Here is a 14,568-nt window from a genome sequence, read left to right as displayed (position 1 = left end):
CGGGAGAGGGATGCTACAGGGTGGAAGACTATAGAGGCAAGGTAGACGGAGAGCGCCGGTGAAACGGAGAAAGACACGTGGAGAGCGGCCGAGAAAGAGAAGCGTCCCGTGTGCGCGCAGCGAGGACAGCCAGTGTTGTCGAAGAAGAAGGATAAACCCCGCGCGACAGAGACGCGGCAGGGTGTGGAGGTTCCCCAGAGCGAGAGGGGAACACCGACGCGATCCTGTCGGTTCAGCTCGGGGGTGGCCAAGAAAGAAAGGCACGGAGCACGACGCGCGACGAGGGACGAAGACGGCTCGGCCCTCGCGACGGGGGTGCGACGAGGAGCGCCGTTCCGGATGACGGGCAGCGAGGAAAGAAGAGGGCTCGCGGGAGGGGGACAGAGGACACCCAATGTCGGCGAAGGAAACGGAAGAAGCTGATGCGAGGGAACAAGCGTGGGGCAGGAGGAACCGCGGGAAAGAGAGAGCCGCCGCGAGGAGGAAGAACACCGGGGCCTGGAAGGGAGAGGAAATAAGGGGAGTGCTGCCCTGGTGGGAACCGTCCGCGGAGGGGGGGGAGAGGAACGGAACGGAACAGGGTTGTTCCAGTGTGCAGCGGGCGGGCATCGCGGCGGGGCCGCCGTTCTGCTGCTCCTGTCTATCCATCCAAGAAAGGGTTATATGCACCATTCGCCGCATCCTGGCGAGCACGACGGCGACGAGGACGACGACGACGACGACGACGACGACGACGACGACGACGACGGTGGCGCGCAAACGTTCGACGGCAGGGGATCCGCTCGGGATACGTCGCGTCTTCGACATTCAGTGAACCTCGAGTACTGATCGGTGTCTTCGAGCATCGCGCGGATAGGGCTCGGGAGGGACGTTATCGCCTCGGTTCGGTGTGTTCGGTGACGGTCTCGACGGTTTCCTTCGTCGCGGAATCTTCCCTCGGAGAGGAGTAGCACAGAGACTGCGCGAGGACAACGCGAGCTCGGGCTCCCGAGGAGGACAGTGTCGGGAAGAAGGGAATCCAGAGCACAGAGAGAACAGCTCGAAGAGGATCAGTGTCTGGGTATAGGGGTTGTTTAGGGGCCGATTCCTCGGTAAGGGCGGCGAGGATAGGTCGACTCGTCGCGGGGAACCATCGAAGGTGGAGGAGCATGCGGGAGCAGCTCCTCGGTGTCCCAACATGACCCAGCCTTAGTAGGGTACCTCCGGTGGCGTACACCCTCCGCGCCGCGACACGATACGACACGCAGAAGGAGGTGGTGGAGGAGGAGGCGGAGGTGGTGGTGGTGGTGGAGGAAAAGGAGGAGACGGCGACGGAGGCCGGAGAGGAATCGGCGGAGGGGGAGGAGGAGGAGGAGGAGGAGGAGGAGGAGGAGGAGGAGGGGGAGGAGGAGGAGGACGGAGAAGAAGAAGACGAAGGAGAAGGAGGAGGAGGTGGACGGAGGATTCGCTAACGACGGCGAACGTCCTCGGGGGTGCGATACACCAGCACCAGCAACACCACCGATCGCTACGATGATCGCGGCCGGCGGCGAAAGGCGCGCGTGCTGGAGGAGGCGGCGGCGACTGGCCGCGGTGGTCGCGTCCGTGTTGCTAGCCCTAGCTGTTGGCCCTACCGTCTCGTCGGGTCACAGGCCGGCGCCGAACAACCCGATCATCCTGCCGGCGGGTGACGTCTCGACAGCTACGCCCTGGTCGGGGAACGGCACCGTGTACACCGGCGACAACGTAAACAACGAGGACGGCTACAACGCCACCGTCCACCATCACCATCATCAGAAGGTCGGCGGCAACATGACCGAGGAGAAGGCGCCGCTGTTCCCGGAGGACCTGTTCACCGTGCAGGAACGCCGACGCGGCGCGGTGATATTGCACGTAATCGGCGTTGTGTACATGTTCGTCGCGCTGGCGATCGTGTGCGACGAGTTCTTCGTCCCGTCGCTGGACGTGATCATCGAGAAACTGGAGATCGCGGACGACGTGGCGGGCGCGACGTTCATGGCGGCCGGCGGCTCGGCCCCGGAACTGTTCACGTCGATAATCGGCGTGTTCGTGTCGTTCGACGACGTCGGGATCGGCACCATCGTCGGCTCCGCCGTGTTCAATATCCTGTTCGTGATCGGGATGTGCGCGATATTCTCGCGTACCGTGCTGTCCCTCACATGGTGGCCGTTGTTCCGCGACTGCACGTTTTACAGCGCCAGCCTGCTCACCCTGATCTACTTCTTCCGCGATAATTATATACACTGGTACGAGGCGCTCGTGCTCTTCGGCTTCTATTTGGCGTACGTGAGCTTCATGAAGTGGAACCAGCCCATGGAGAAGCTCGCCAAGAGAGTGATTTACAGGAACAAGGTGACCAGGGTCAGGTCCACCGATCAGCTGATGCCCTCGGTACGTAACGGAGTTACGCGTTTGCATTGCGTTTTAGAGGATGGTTTCGACACTGTGCACGCACGCCGTTGCGGACCGACCCCTACACCCGTGCGAGATCTACGAACCTGTTCGTCTTCTTCTTTTCGTTACTGCTATTCCTCTTTGTTTCTTCGTTCTCTTGTTTTCGCGCCAGTCTACGTGACACTCTTCACCTCTTCACACCCTGTCTGTGTCAGATTACCACATTGCTACCAACATCCTGAATAATCCTTGCTCGTCTCATTCGTGCTCTCGATTCTATCATGTCCGTCCAATTTCGCGGACATTGCGAACATCCCCTAAATCCTAAACTGTCAAGCTCGTTTCTCTCATTGTTACCGTTCGTTCCTGTGTTCTATTAGTTTCCCTCGGCAATAACGTCGCGAGCTACACCCCGAAATCCAAGAACAATCCACTTTACACTCTTCTCCCTCGTTCTCACCCTTCGCTCCTCGATCCATCCATTTTTTCCGCTTGAATCGCCCACAGACCGATCGATCGTCCCGCGTCCCTCTTTCACGGCTGCTCGAGGCCTCGTTGCACTTCCTTTCGTTCCGTTCTCGCGAAGGAGCGTCGCGTGACTCCCCGTACTTGTGCACGCCAGCTCGTGGACGCCGCTTTCGCCGTCACGTTGACGGACATCGTTGGTTCCCCGTTCTTTTTCCCTCTTGCAACCCTTGCATCGAAGGGATCGCGACATTGGCCTCGCGCAGCGCTCGGAAGCAGTTGTAACGTCGGTTTCGGTTGTGATAAACCGAAATAGCCGTCACTGCGCTGCAAATGTTTACGCGTTTACGGAAACCTTCGAACTGCAGCATTAGCAGAACGTATACAATGCGAAGGAGTATATAAAATATTCGGAATATACTGATGCTTATATTTCGTAGGGAAAACCGTTGTTCACCGTAATTCTAATCGGGGAAATACGATTATAGTAAACTATAATCTGAGAAATACAATTATAGTAAACTATAATCAGGCATATACAATTATAATAAACTATATAATAAGGGAAGTACAATTAGGAGAAACTATAATCAGAGAAATACAATTATAGTTAACTATATAATAAGGGAAATACAATTATAGTAAACTATATAATCAGAAAAATACAATTATAGTAAACTATATAATCAGGAAAATACAATTATAGTAAACTATATAATAAGGGAAGTACAATTACGAGAAACTATAATCAGGAAAATACAATTATAAGAAACTACAATCAGGCAAATACAATTACAACAAAATATAATTAAGGAACTACAATAATAACACTATATAATCAGAGAAACACATTTTCAAAATTATCATTCCACACGGTAGAAAAATAAACGCCACGAACTTATGCAAATGCGAAGGGAAATAATTTGCAGCGGACCGATGGCGAGTATTGGGCCTTATTCGTCTCCTCTCCTAGCCGCACTCTGCCCCGCCGTCTTCGTCCAATTACTTTTGATCCCTCGCTGATCTCCGGGTTATGCTCCGTGTACTCTAGCTAATAGGACGGGATTCGCGGGCCGCGCTCGTTGCCCATCGAATAATTCGCCGCTGCTCGGGCGCCCTGTATTTTTCTACAGGGCAAAGTACCGCTGATAGGATCGGATAATCCATTTAGCTGAGAAACGCTCCGCGGGAAAATCCGCTGGTTAGCGGTCCGCGGAATTTCGTGTCTGTGCCAAATGAACTGATAAGCGGGCCACGCGATTTTTCCGCTTTGGCCAGCGTGGGACACGGTGCTGTCCTTTGTTTCCGGGAAAGATGTGTCGTGGCTCTTTGTGCGAGTTTTTGCTGGGACTTGGAATCGCGTGCTTGAATCCGGGAGAATGTGTTTGACGAGTTGCTTTGATTAACTGTCCTATTATTTCTCTTATCAGCGCGCTTGATGGAACTATTAGGAGATTTCTCTGCGTTTCCCGACGAAAAGAATACACTTTATATACATCTGAGTCGCTTAGAAGCCGAGAGTTGAGTGGATTTTCTCATATTTTCGGATTTTTGGGAGATTCGATGGAATAAACGTTCTTCTTTGTTCTAGATCAGGAAGTTCTTTAGCTTCCGAATATATTCTGTAATACTTTTACAAGCCGAACACTAATTTTCTCGATTCTCTGGACTTAACCGCAGTTATTAACGTTTACTACGCAATATAATTTTCGTTACTAATCACCTCTTTACACAGTCACCACACAAAACTCCAAGAAAATTAGTTTCACTTTCAGTAAACCTAACGTCAAAGGTGACAAAAGAAATACAATTAATATAATGACGATCGAACCTAATTCGTGCGTTTGCTCGAACCACTTGCAACGTTCTTCCCAAAAACCGACGCTCGTATTATTCTATTTCTTCCATTTCTCTCGTTACTACACAAAACTCTAAGAACATCAGTTTCACATTTCAGTAATCCTAATGTTAAAAGAAATACAATTAACGTAATGACGGTCAAACCTAATTCGAGCGTTTGTTTGCTTGAATCACTTGCAACATTCTTTCCATGAGTTTTCCTTTTTGGAAAATTAGTCGAGGAAGAGCAGTTAGTTCCTCATTAGAGCCACATCGCGTAATAAATATATTTAACCTGACTACGGACTTTATTTCAGTAGCCCTAGATATTCTATTTCTCTCTCCGGTATCTACAGAAACAGTTGAAACGAAAGTTGACAATTCTCACTCGACCTTCCGCGAGAAGCAGCGCGCGACTGATCCACTTTTCCTGATAGAGCCGCAATCCAGTGTCCCGGGCACTCGTTGGCTATCCAGCGGAAGCCGGGCCGCAATCGCAGTATTTTTCAATCGGCGAAACAAGCTGACCGAAACGAGTGATCCTCTTCCGCCGCTAAGGAACTAAATAGAACGAGGAGCGGCGGTCGGACGCGAAAACATCGGGGCGCGAGCTCTCGACGCGCGCAAGGTCGATCTTGATGAACAAATTCAAGCGAAAAATCCCGGCGCGCGGCGGGATGGTCCAATTACCCGCGCTGCATCCAACGGCGCGCTTAATTAGCACGCTTACCAGGCCACGAGTAGTTCGGAATCGAAGGAACTCGTTTACTATCTGCAGCGCCGCCGCGTTCCGCTGGAATCGTCGCGTCGCATCTTTTCCATTCGCGAGCGTGCCGGCGGAACGGTTTAATTCCCAGGCTGCCGGCGCCTTGATGAAAATTTCCAAGTTTATTCGGAGATTGTTTATTATCTGCTCGCATTCTGCTTATTGTACGAGGTGTACGAGTTCGTTCCTGGGCATTGCGACGGCCATTTTGCTGCTTAATTATTTCCAGACGCTATTCTGCGTTCGAGCTGCTCGAGAATACGTGAGGCGACTGGTGATGGGTGAAAGTATTTAATAATATAAATATGTTAGTAATAGTTAATTTTATAGTTACCAGTTTTGTTAAATTGGATATTTATCAGTTTTGTTAAAAGTCAAGTGATCAACGTTCGACAACTATTTCTGCCATGGAAACTTGATGGTTATCCTCGCACGCTAAAATGTTCGACACATTCTGTAGTGATAGACTTCACTCCAACATGTATTCACAAATTCGAATTAATTTCGATACTGGATTTATATGTACAGTAGAACGTCCATTATATGAACTAATTGGGAGAAAAAAGTGTTCAGATAAGTTTACATAAGAGGAAGAAAAGCGATTAACACTCAATTTGATTTAGTATTTCTAAACAACAGTAGATTGTTGTATTAAATAAAAGAGTCTGATAGTTATGTAAAGATTATTGTAGTCGGTAATTAATCATTGTTTCTGTTTATCCTGTGAATTATTTGGTGCTACGGCCCTTATATTTCATTATTATTAATTTATTTAAGTCAGTCGCTTTTATTCGACATCAGTCGTTTCGAGTATTATTATTGTCCTTGGTACAATGGAACATGGCGAATAAAGCGAAGCATTTTATATAAGCGTATTATATATACGTTTCGATAGAGGCAGAGCTACAGTAGAGATACAATACGCCAAATACACGTTAACATCCTCATAGCAACGGTGATCAACAGTGTCGCACGCATATAACGCGTGGCCGAGAGCGTGTTAACGCTAGATTTACCGGACGAGCCAATTTGACTCATATTGACCTCTATAAACATTATTCGGTAAATGTTTGGGTCGATATTGATTGACGGGGACACGCAAATGCGTGTCCTCGCTGTCTAATTCTGAACCTCTAAATTCGAGCGTCTGAACGAACGAATGTCAATTTTTCTGAAACCGACGAAGTAAACTGTAATAAATTTTTGTAAATCTATTAAGATATCAGTAACAAACCAGTCGTTCAAAGGCCAATACAGTTAACCCCATAAAAAATGGAAGAAAACTGAAAACTGGGAGATCTACCTATTCGGTTGGCTAACAATTAGCGTTAACAACGTTAACACATTACAGACTGTAACGATAAATCTCGTTTCTATATAAAAACACTTAGCTATGCAACTTCGCTAATTACCACATTAAAAAAAACATAAAATTTGATTCGAATTGATTATCTATTTAAAATATGTTACACAACAATATATCTGAGTTTTTCTATGTATACTGATATAAGTTGACCTTAGTGAAAATTGCCATCCGCACAATTCAATTCTCAGAAAACTGAATTATATTTACTATCTATAAAAAAAACTCAAGTATCATATTGTTATGTAGTATATTCTAAATGAACAAGTAGTTCTAACCAAACTTTATACTTCCTTAAATGCTATGGTAACTACCAAAGTTCTATAGCTAAGAGTATATAAAAACGAGATTCCTCGTTATCAATACACAATGTGTCAACCGCTGGACGTTAACACATTCAATGCCACGTGTACCATATATGGTACCAATTTCTGTAAGAAAATATTTTCAAGGGACACAGGAATGGTGGTATGCGTTATAAAGCAGCGAGAACATAAAGAGACAATATGAAAATATATAAAAATTACCAAAAACTTGAATACAACTATTTAAAAGATCATAACTCGAATATAACTTGAATATAACTCGAATATAACTTTTATTTAAAATATCAATACACTTCATAAATAAAATATAACCGAAATTTCGTCGCACGGAACGTGTTAACGACTCGACCGACGCGTCGCGTTTCAAGTTCATTTTCGCGGAGTCCGTCGGTTCCCGGCGAACGTAACTCGCGTCGGCTTCGAGCGCGATGAGCAATGGCGGAATCTAATTTTACCCGATTCTACCGCGTACGATTTTAGAACCGCTTTTCCTGGGAAGCGAACCTGCGATCGTAATAACGAGTCTCTCCTACATTTTTGATGCACTCTTTCGAGCGGGGTATAAGCAGTCGGCCGCCTATCCACGGACATCCTCCATCCCCCCGCCCCCGCCCCCGACCCATCGACCTTTGTCTCTAGTTTTCGGCTTGTCTTCCGCGTCCATGGACAATCGGGTCGCGGAAAAGTGGCACAGGGGTTCGCGTACGGTCAGATTAGCTCGGAACTTGCAATTTTTAGGCTGCAACATGGCCCGTGCGTTCGGGGCTCGCCCTTTTTGTGAGTTGTTCCTCGAATGAGATACTCAAATCGTCTCTGAGACGCGTACGAGAGGATTCTGGGGTGGGAATTTGTAGTAATCTTGAGGTTTGTATCAGGTGCAGAAACAGTGAAATTGCTATGGGAAGATGAAGAGTACGTTTATTGAGATATTGTAGGAGAAAGAGAATTTTATTAGAAACAGTATGATTATTTCTTGACAACTCACAATAAAACACTAACTAAATGAAACAACGCACACACTGTTTATATACTCAGATGCTCTTGTCTCGCTCACACACTTTCTGCATTCTTTCATTACCATGCATTAACTTCACATATATTTGGAATATTCTAGATTCATAAAGAAAAACGAAGATTATTAATATACAGAGAAAATCAATGTAATCTAGAATATTCCAACGCTTTGAACATTCATTCGGAACGCGCTCACACACAGTCGCGTCATTCATCTATTGCACAGACTCAAATGCATCCATTCCCACAATATGGTTTAGAATACAAGATCTATTCTACGCGATGGTTCGAATGGGCCGAATTTTGTTTCGTGATTATAACAAAATATCTGCCGTACGAAATTAATGAATATGCACATATGAAAACGAAGTAACAATGTATTCAATAGTTTCAATAATTTCATTAAATTAATATATTTTGTATCCTTCAAATTGGAATGACATTGAACTTTCACGCCCGAGCGTACAAAAGTTCAAGTTGACTGGTTACTTAGATTTTATTCACCACTTTGCCGTGAAAAATGAAATAAATTAACAGGATGCCAATATATCGATACGTGACTTCAAAGTTACATGGGCCTATAGAGGGTTAATTTATGGTTTTAACACGTTAAGCGCCATGTCAGTCACTGGTGACTGACGCTTCTGAATGACCAAAAAACAATCGTAACGTACAGGACAACCGATGTGAAATAAAAATGTTTAATAAGGCAACTAAGTTGATAATAGTGTGACGCAAACGTTGCAACGCCAAACAATTTATAATTATTCCTACTTTTCTTTGCTACAAAAGACAAACTCTATGGGAAACGCTTAAGATTTTCGTGGCGCTTAACGTGCTAAGCACTTCTCGAAGAAAACGCCTTCTGACACGACAGAATTTTGTCATGGGGCAGTGACGAATGGTACGTAGTTGACAGAGATGAATATTTTTTAACCGTTCGAGTGCTGAGGAGCGCTATAGCGTGTTGTGCCAAAATTGAGAGCGCGGAGGCGCTTTTGTTCATCGGTACCAATTATAATTTTCTTACTACGATTTTTAAATCTTTTACTCATTCAGGTATCAATAATTACCAAAATGTTTAACACTAGAACCACCGAGCATTTAATACGATTAATATGTAATTCTTATAAAAATTTTAACAATATATTATTCTCGGTTTCTTCGGACATTCGTTATAGCATTCAAGTCGAAGCTATATTTTCAAGATCATTTTAAATATTCGATGCTTTTAAGATATAAATAACTGTGAAACACAATCGAAATCATTCGGTACGGTAGTTCTAGTGTTAACTTCGTTTACTTCATAATAACAGAGCTCTTCAACACTGTCTTATACCAGCATTTCAATTTTAATCTCTCCCGAATCAATCTCAAAAAACCCTTCCAATTTCATGTATTTACAAATTCCCCGGAATATTCCAACGAAAGAATTCGAATTTGTTTGCCAATCTAATAATCAGGGAAGTAAAAAGCAGAAAGTTTCAGAATTCTCCGCGAGACTCTACGACCGCTTCCGGGATTCCGGGGAAGCGTGTTCCCTCGATAGCCGATCGATCGTTCGAAAAAGCGAAGCATAGGTCACCCGTCCGTCCGTCCGTCCGTCCTGTTCGCGGATCGATCCCCACGGTCGCGTACGTCCGGCGTGGGGCTCGCTCGATAAATCAAAATCCCCGTTCCCCGTTAATGCATAAATTAATCGGCCGGCGAAAATTCCATTCGGCCAATTGATTTATTCGCGTTTGCGTTCCGCCGATTGAGTCGTAAATCCTCCGGCGATTGTTTCTTCGCGGCGTGTAATTAAGCGGCCATCGCCGCATCGCCCCGGCGCCGGGCGAATTATTTGACCGGGAAATTTAATTAAAAGTTGCGGACGTTCACGGGTTCAACGGAGCGAAAGAAGCTGCTTGCCCTGTGTCTTATTTATCGCGGCGCGCCGCGGCGGCGAACGAGGGGGAGACTCTCGAAAAATCGATTTTTCGTCGAACCGGTTTCGCTCGTTGGCTCTTTGATATGCTAATCGCCTTAACGCGGTGCAAATTCCATTTATAACGGCGAATAAATGACACCCGCCGATATTTTTCCGCGCGTACCGAATTCGATCGCGCTGCTTCGCGACGGGGGATTTGGCAAGGACAAAGTGAACGATGCTTGATGCGGCTTGTTGATTGGTTTATTCGGTGTTCCGTCCGTCGTGTTGCTGTTATTATTATTATTATCGTTTTGACGTTCTAAGTATTCTCGTTTATTCGGATTCTGTAATAGAATATTAACGTTCGTAGTTTGATGCTGATTATTTAGTAACTTCGATTCCATAGTTGCCTTTTCTACTTTTAACTTTGTTTATTTTTCTGTGATATTTGAGATATTCTTATGTATTCCAATTCTGTGGCATACAGCAAACTATTAATGAACCTTCATACCTTGATATTAATTGTTAACCTCAATTTCTTACTCGCGTGTTTAATTTTCAACTGCCCCATTCACGAATCAAACGAACGGTTTAATTTAAGCGAATGTTCTTCCCAAAATTCCCAAACATTTTCTCCATTTTTCTCTAATATTTGAAATATTCTTCTGTATTCGAATTCCATAACATACAGCAAACTGTTAACAAACCCCTTTATACTTTAATATTAATTATTAACCTGAATTTCTTATTCGCGTGTTCAACTTTCAACTATCCCATTCAGGAATCAAACTAACGCTTTAATCTACCCTAATATTCTTCTCAAAATTCCCAAATATTTTCTCTATTTTTCTGTAATATTTGAAACCTTCATACTTTAATATTAATTATTAACCTCAATTTCTTCGCGTCTTCAACTTTCAACAATCCCATTCACGAATCAAACGAACGGTGTAATTTACCCTAATATTCTTCCGAAAATTCCCAAATATTTGTCTCATCTTCCAATATTAATCGCGACTATCCCTCGAACCCTCTTTTCTCGAGGTTCCCAAACTGTCTTTCAATCTTTCTCATAGCTTTTCCTCGAGCTTCTTACCCGAAATTCTCAAACTTTCTTAAGTTTCCGACATGAATCGCAACACAGCAGGTTGAATGAAAAGCGCGCTTCCGTAGCGATACCCTTCAATTCCAACGGTAGAGCACGGGGGTCGGATCAAAATTCCATTTAAAGGATCTTCGCGGGCCGGCCGAGATCCTCGCGGCAGGAGGAGACTGCTCTTGTAATTAACTTCGCGAAACTTTCCGTATGAACGCGTCGGGACGCGTGCGCTTCGAGATTTATTGCCGTTCAAACTCGCGGCTCCTCGACGTTGCACAGTGGGAACGATCGCTCGTTTTTCTGCCGAAAACAAGGAACTGATCGCAGAAGCGGGAAAGAGGCGAAAGTTTTTCATTAAACACTTGTCCTGTGATTGAATTTGTCTTTCGCAATGGCGCTCGTCAAAATTACTGTATCGTTAATAATTTAATAGGAAAAGAAACGAAATTGATGATTATTCTATATCTATATAATATCTATATAATATAATATTTCATTTATATGTAACGAGCTTGGTAACGAAAATAAAAGCGCTTTATTTTTCAAAAAAATGAGGTGTACAGAAGCGCCTTCATGGCGAAGGCTGTATCGAATAAAATCGGATATATAAATATATCTTCGATTAATTAAATATATACAATTGTATGTTATACAATAGTACATTAATAGGTAGCTAGGTTAAAATAAAAATTAAATAAATGAGTTAAAATAAAAGAAGATAAAAATTAAATAAATAATAAATAAATAAATAAATACATAGCTAAGTTAATAGATAGATACAAGAATCGGTGAACAAGTAGAACGCCAAGGGGTTAACCGAAATTCGGTTGAATAGAAAATGAATAGAAAAAAGATCGGTGTTGATAGAGAAATCAGCGCGCGCGTCGTTGTAACGGCTGGGAAGAACGATCCTCAATTAGAGGATGCGAACGGGATCAGCGGCAATCGATACTCTGGCCACTCGTGCCGCTGTCCTCCTCTCCCTCCCTGAAACTGCATCCCCGTTGTTATCGTTTCGTGCACGCTGAAACGCGGAAGCAGGAGCTTCGAAAATGCGTTGCATAATACAGTCGAGCTGCCATTATACGAATACCCTTTAAGCGGCTCGCGAATTCGTTCCCGGAATGCCGTGGTATTTCTTTCTTGAAAATCGGGGAAATGCATCGCGACGGGACTATAATGGCGGAGATAATACGAGGAAAGAAATGGATGTTAGCTATACGCCAGTTGATTCTCCTTCTGTTCCTCCCTCTTTTTCCGCGATGGCCAAACGGTCGTTTGTTTGGTGAGTCGGAAAGTGAGGAAACTGGAAATAACGTAATGAACCCCAAATTTACATTCTTCTGTGATAATCTTCAATGACTCGACGTTCTATTTTATCGCAACCTCTATCTGCTTTAACAATTTTTTCTATATTTATTCGGAGTGTCACAATTGTACCATTTAAAGGTAACATTTCAACGACTCCCAGATATTCTTGAATAAATAAATAGAGCGTCATATTAAGCTGTAATTGAATGAACTAACGTCGACGTGAACCTCAAAGTGAGAAACCAAAATTCGGATCACAAAGGGTTAAGCGATGAAAACGAAATTCTTTTTATAGATATTGTTATTAGACATAAACTGCGAGATTAGTAGTACAGTGACTAGTTTCAGTTTCATTTTTCTAATGTTTCGTATAGATTCATTGCAGTTTCAAGATAAACGTGGAATTTATTCCTATTACACGTACCAAAGTTCTAAAGTTCGAAAGTAAGTTCCAATTTTCAAGTGAATAAATTTAGCCTATGATCGTTTCTATAATCATTGGAAAATACATTGAACCATGAGTATTTCAATAAACTCTAGTTTATAATCTTTAATGGATTAATTAGTGTTTGGTATTCAAGGGAAAGTTTGAGGTAACATTGTCCGAACGTTTCAGTCTGCCATAAACAGTAGCGCAGCAAGGTTCACGACGTTATCATAGAGACAACGATTACGTTGTCGTGTCGAGCGGTTGGAAAAACAAATTTTTTCCACCCCCGTGCAGGGAAGATGTATCGCGCCGAGGGAGCCTCGTCGCAACGCTAATTGCTTTATCCAGATCGCGGCCTGATAAATCAGCCGGCCGAGCGAACCGACGAGGCGACAGACACTCTCGTTATTTTTCAAAGCAGCCACGACTCCAGCGAAATTCTCGGAATACCTGGAGACCCAGCCCCTCCGCCGGTTGCCGATTATCTCTCCTCTTATCTCGTTATCGTGCCGAATCGCGCTTACAAGGGAACCCGTTCAACCAGCACACGTCGATTTTCATGAGACTTCCGTGGCACATGGCACTCGAGAAAATATTTGACACGTATTTCTTCTTATCGGGCAACATCTGAAGGGGTGAGACACGGTTCGAGGATGAGGGTTGGTGGCATTGATCCACGGGAAGTGAAAAATCTGCGAAAATTGAAGTATGAACTCACGGGAAGTAAGAAATCTAGAATGGTTGGAGCGTGGATCTACAGGAAGGGAAAAAATCCGTCGAAATGAAGTGAAGAATTTGTGAAAATTTTGAACCTGTGGATCCACGAAGAACAAAGCATCTGCGGAAATGGTGCATGTACGGATTTACAAAAAGTGGATAATCTGCGAGAATGGGGAAAATATGGGTCTGTGGAAAGGGGAAAGATACGTAAAAATTGTAGAAGTATGGGTCCACAGAGAGTAAAAAATCTGCGAAAATTGTAAACCTGTGGATCCACAAAGAGTCAAAGATCTGCGAAAGTTCTGAACCTGTGGATTCACGAAGAGTGAAAAATCTGCAAAAATAGTAAAAGTATGGATCCACGAAAAGTGGAAAATGTGGAAAAATGGTAAAAGTATGGATCCACAAAAAATGGAAAATCTGGAAAAATAGTAAATATTTGTATCCACAAAGAGTGAAATATCTGTAAAAATTGTAAAATTATGGATCCTCGAAAAGTGGAAAATTTGGAAAAATAGTAAAGGTCTGGATCCACGAGAAGTAGAAAATCAACAAAAACGGTACAAGCATGGATCTACAAAAAGGGAGAAAATCCGTCGAAATTGTCAGTTGCAATGGACATCGCATCGAAAAAGAATCGGCCTTGTCGCGTCGGGAGCCAGCCATCCATTCGCGGGGCAAAACGAACGATTAAATCCTGCCGGATCGGCGGGCACTGTCGTTCCGGAGTTAATATCGCGCCGCCGAAAACGCTGTCAATCGAACGCAACGTCGAGGGCGTGAAATATAATTCTCTTATTGGCACTGATTAGCGATCGCCGAAAACGGGGAACGCCGGCGCGCTAATGACTGCATAATTGTGTACAGAGCCCGCCGATCGGAATTAATGCGCGAGCGTGCGCAGTCGTTGCGGTTTCATTTCGTTACGG

The 14,568-nt window shown here is 44.3% G+C and overlaps 1 protein-coding gene across 1 annotated transcript in view; it reads left to right on the top strand.

Annotated features, from left to right (window-relative positions):
* The first annotated feature begins 1,372 nt into the window (after nt 1-1,372).
* Nckx30C (solute carrier family 24 member Nckx30C) overlaps nt 1,373-14,568 on the top strand; it is a 163,196-nt gene continuing 150,000 nt past the window's right edge. The window contains exon 1 of the mRNA XM_076365145.1: nt 1,373-2,391. Within this exon, the coding sequence (XP_076221260.1) occupies nt 1,513-2,391 (879 nt within the window). The 5' untranslated portion in view covers nt 1,373-1,512. The remainder of the gene's footprint in view (nt 2,392-14,568) is intronic.

This window comes from Nomia melanderi, chromosome 2 (genome assembly GCF_051020985.1).
Source record: "Nomia melanderi isolate GNS246 chromosome 2, iyNomMela1, whole genome shotgun sequence".
Classification (NCBI taxonomy): domain Eukaryota; kingdom Metazoa; phylum Arthropoda; class Insecta; order Hymenoptera; family Halictidae; genus Nomia; species Nomia melanderi.
Note: the sequence above shows the minus strand (reverse complement) of the source record. Positions and strands in the feature narration are given on the sequence as shown.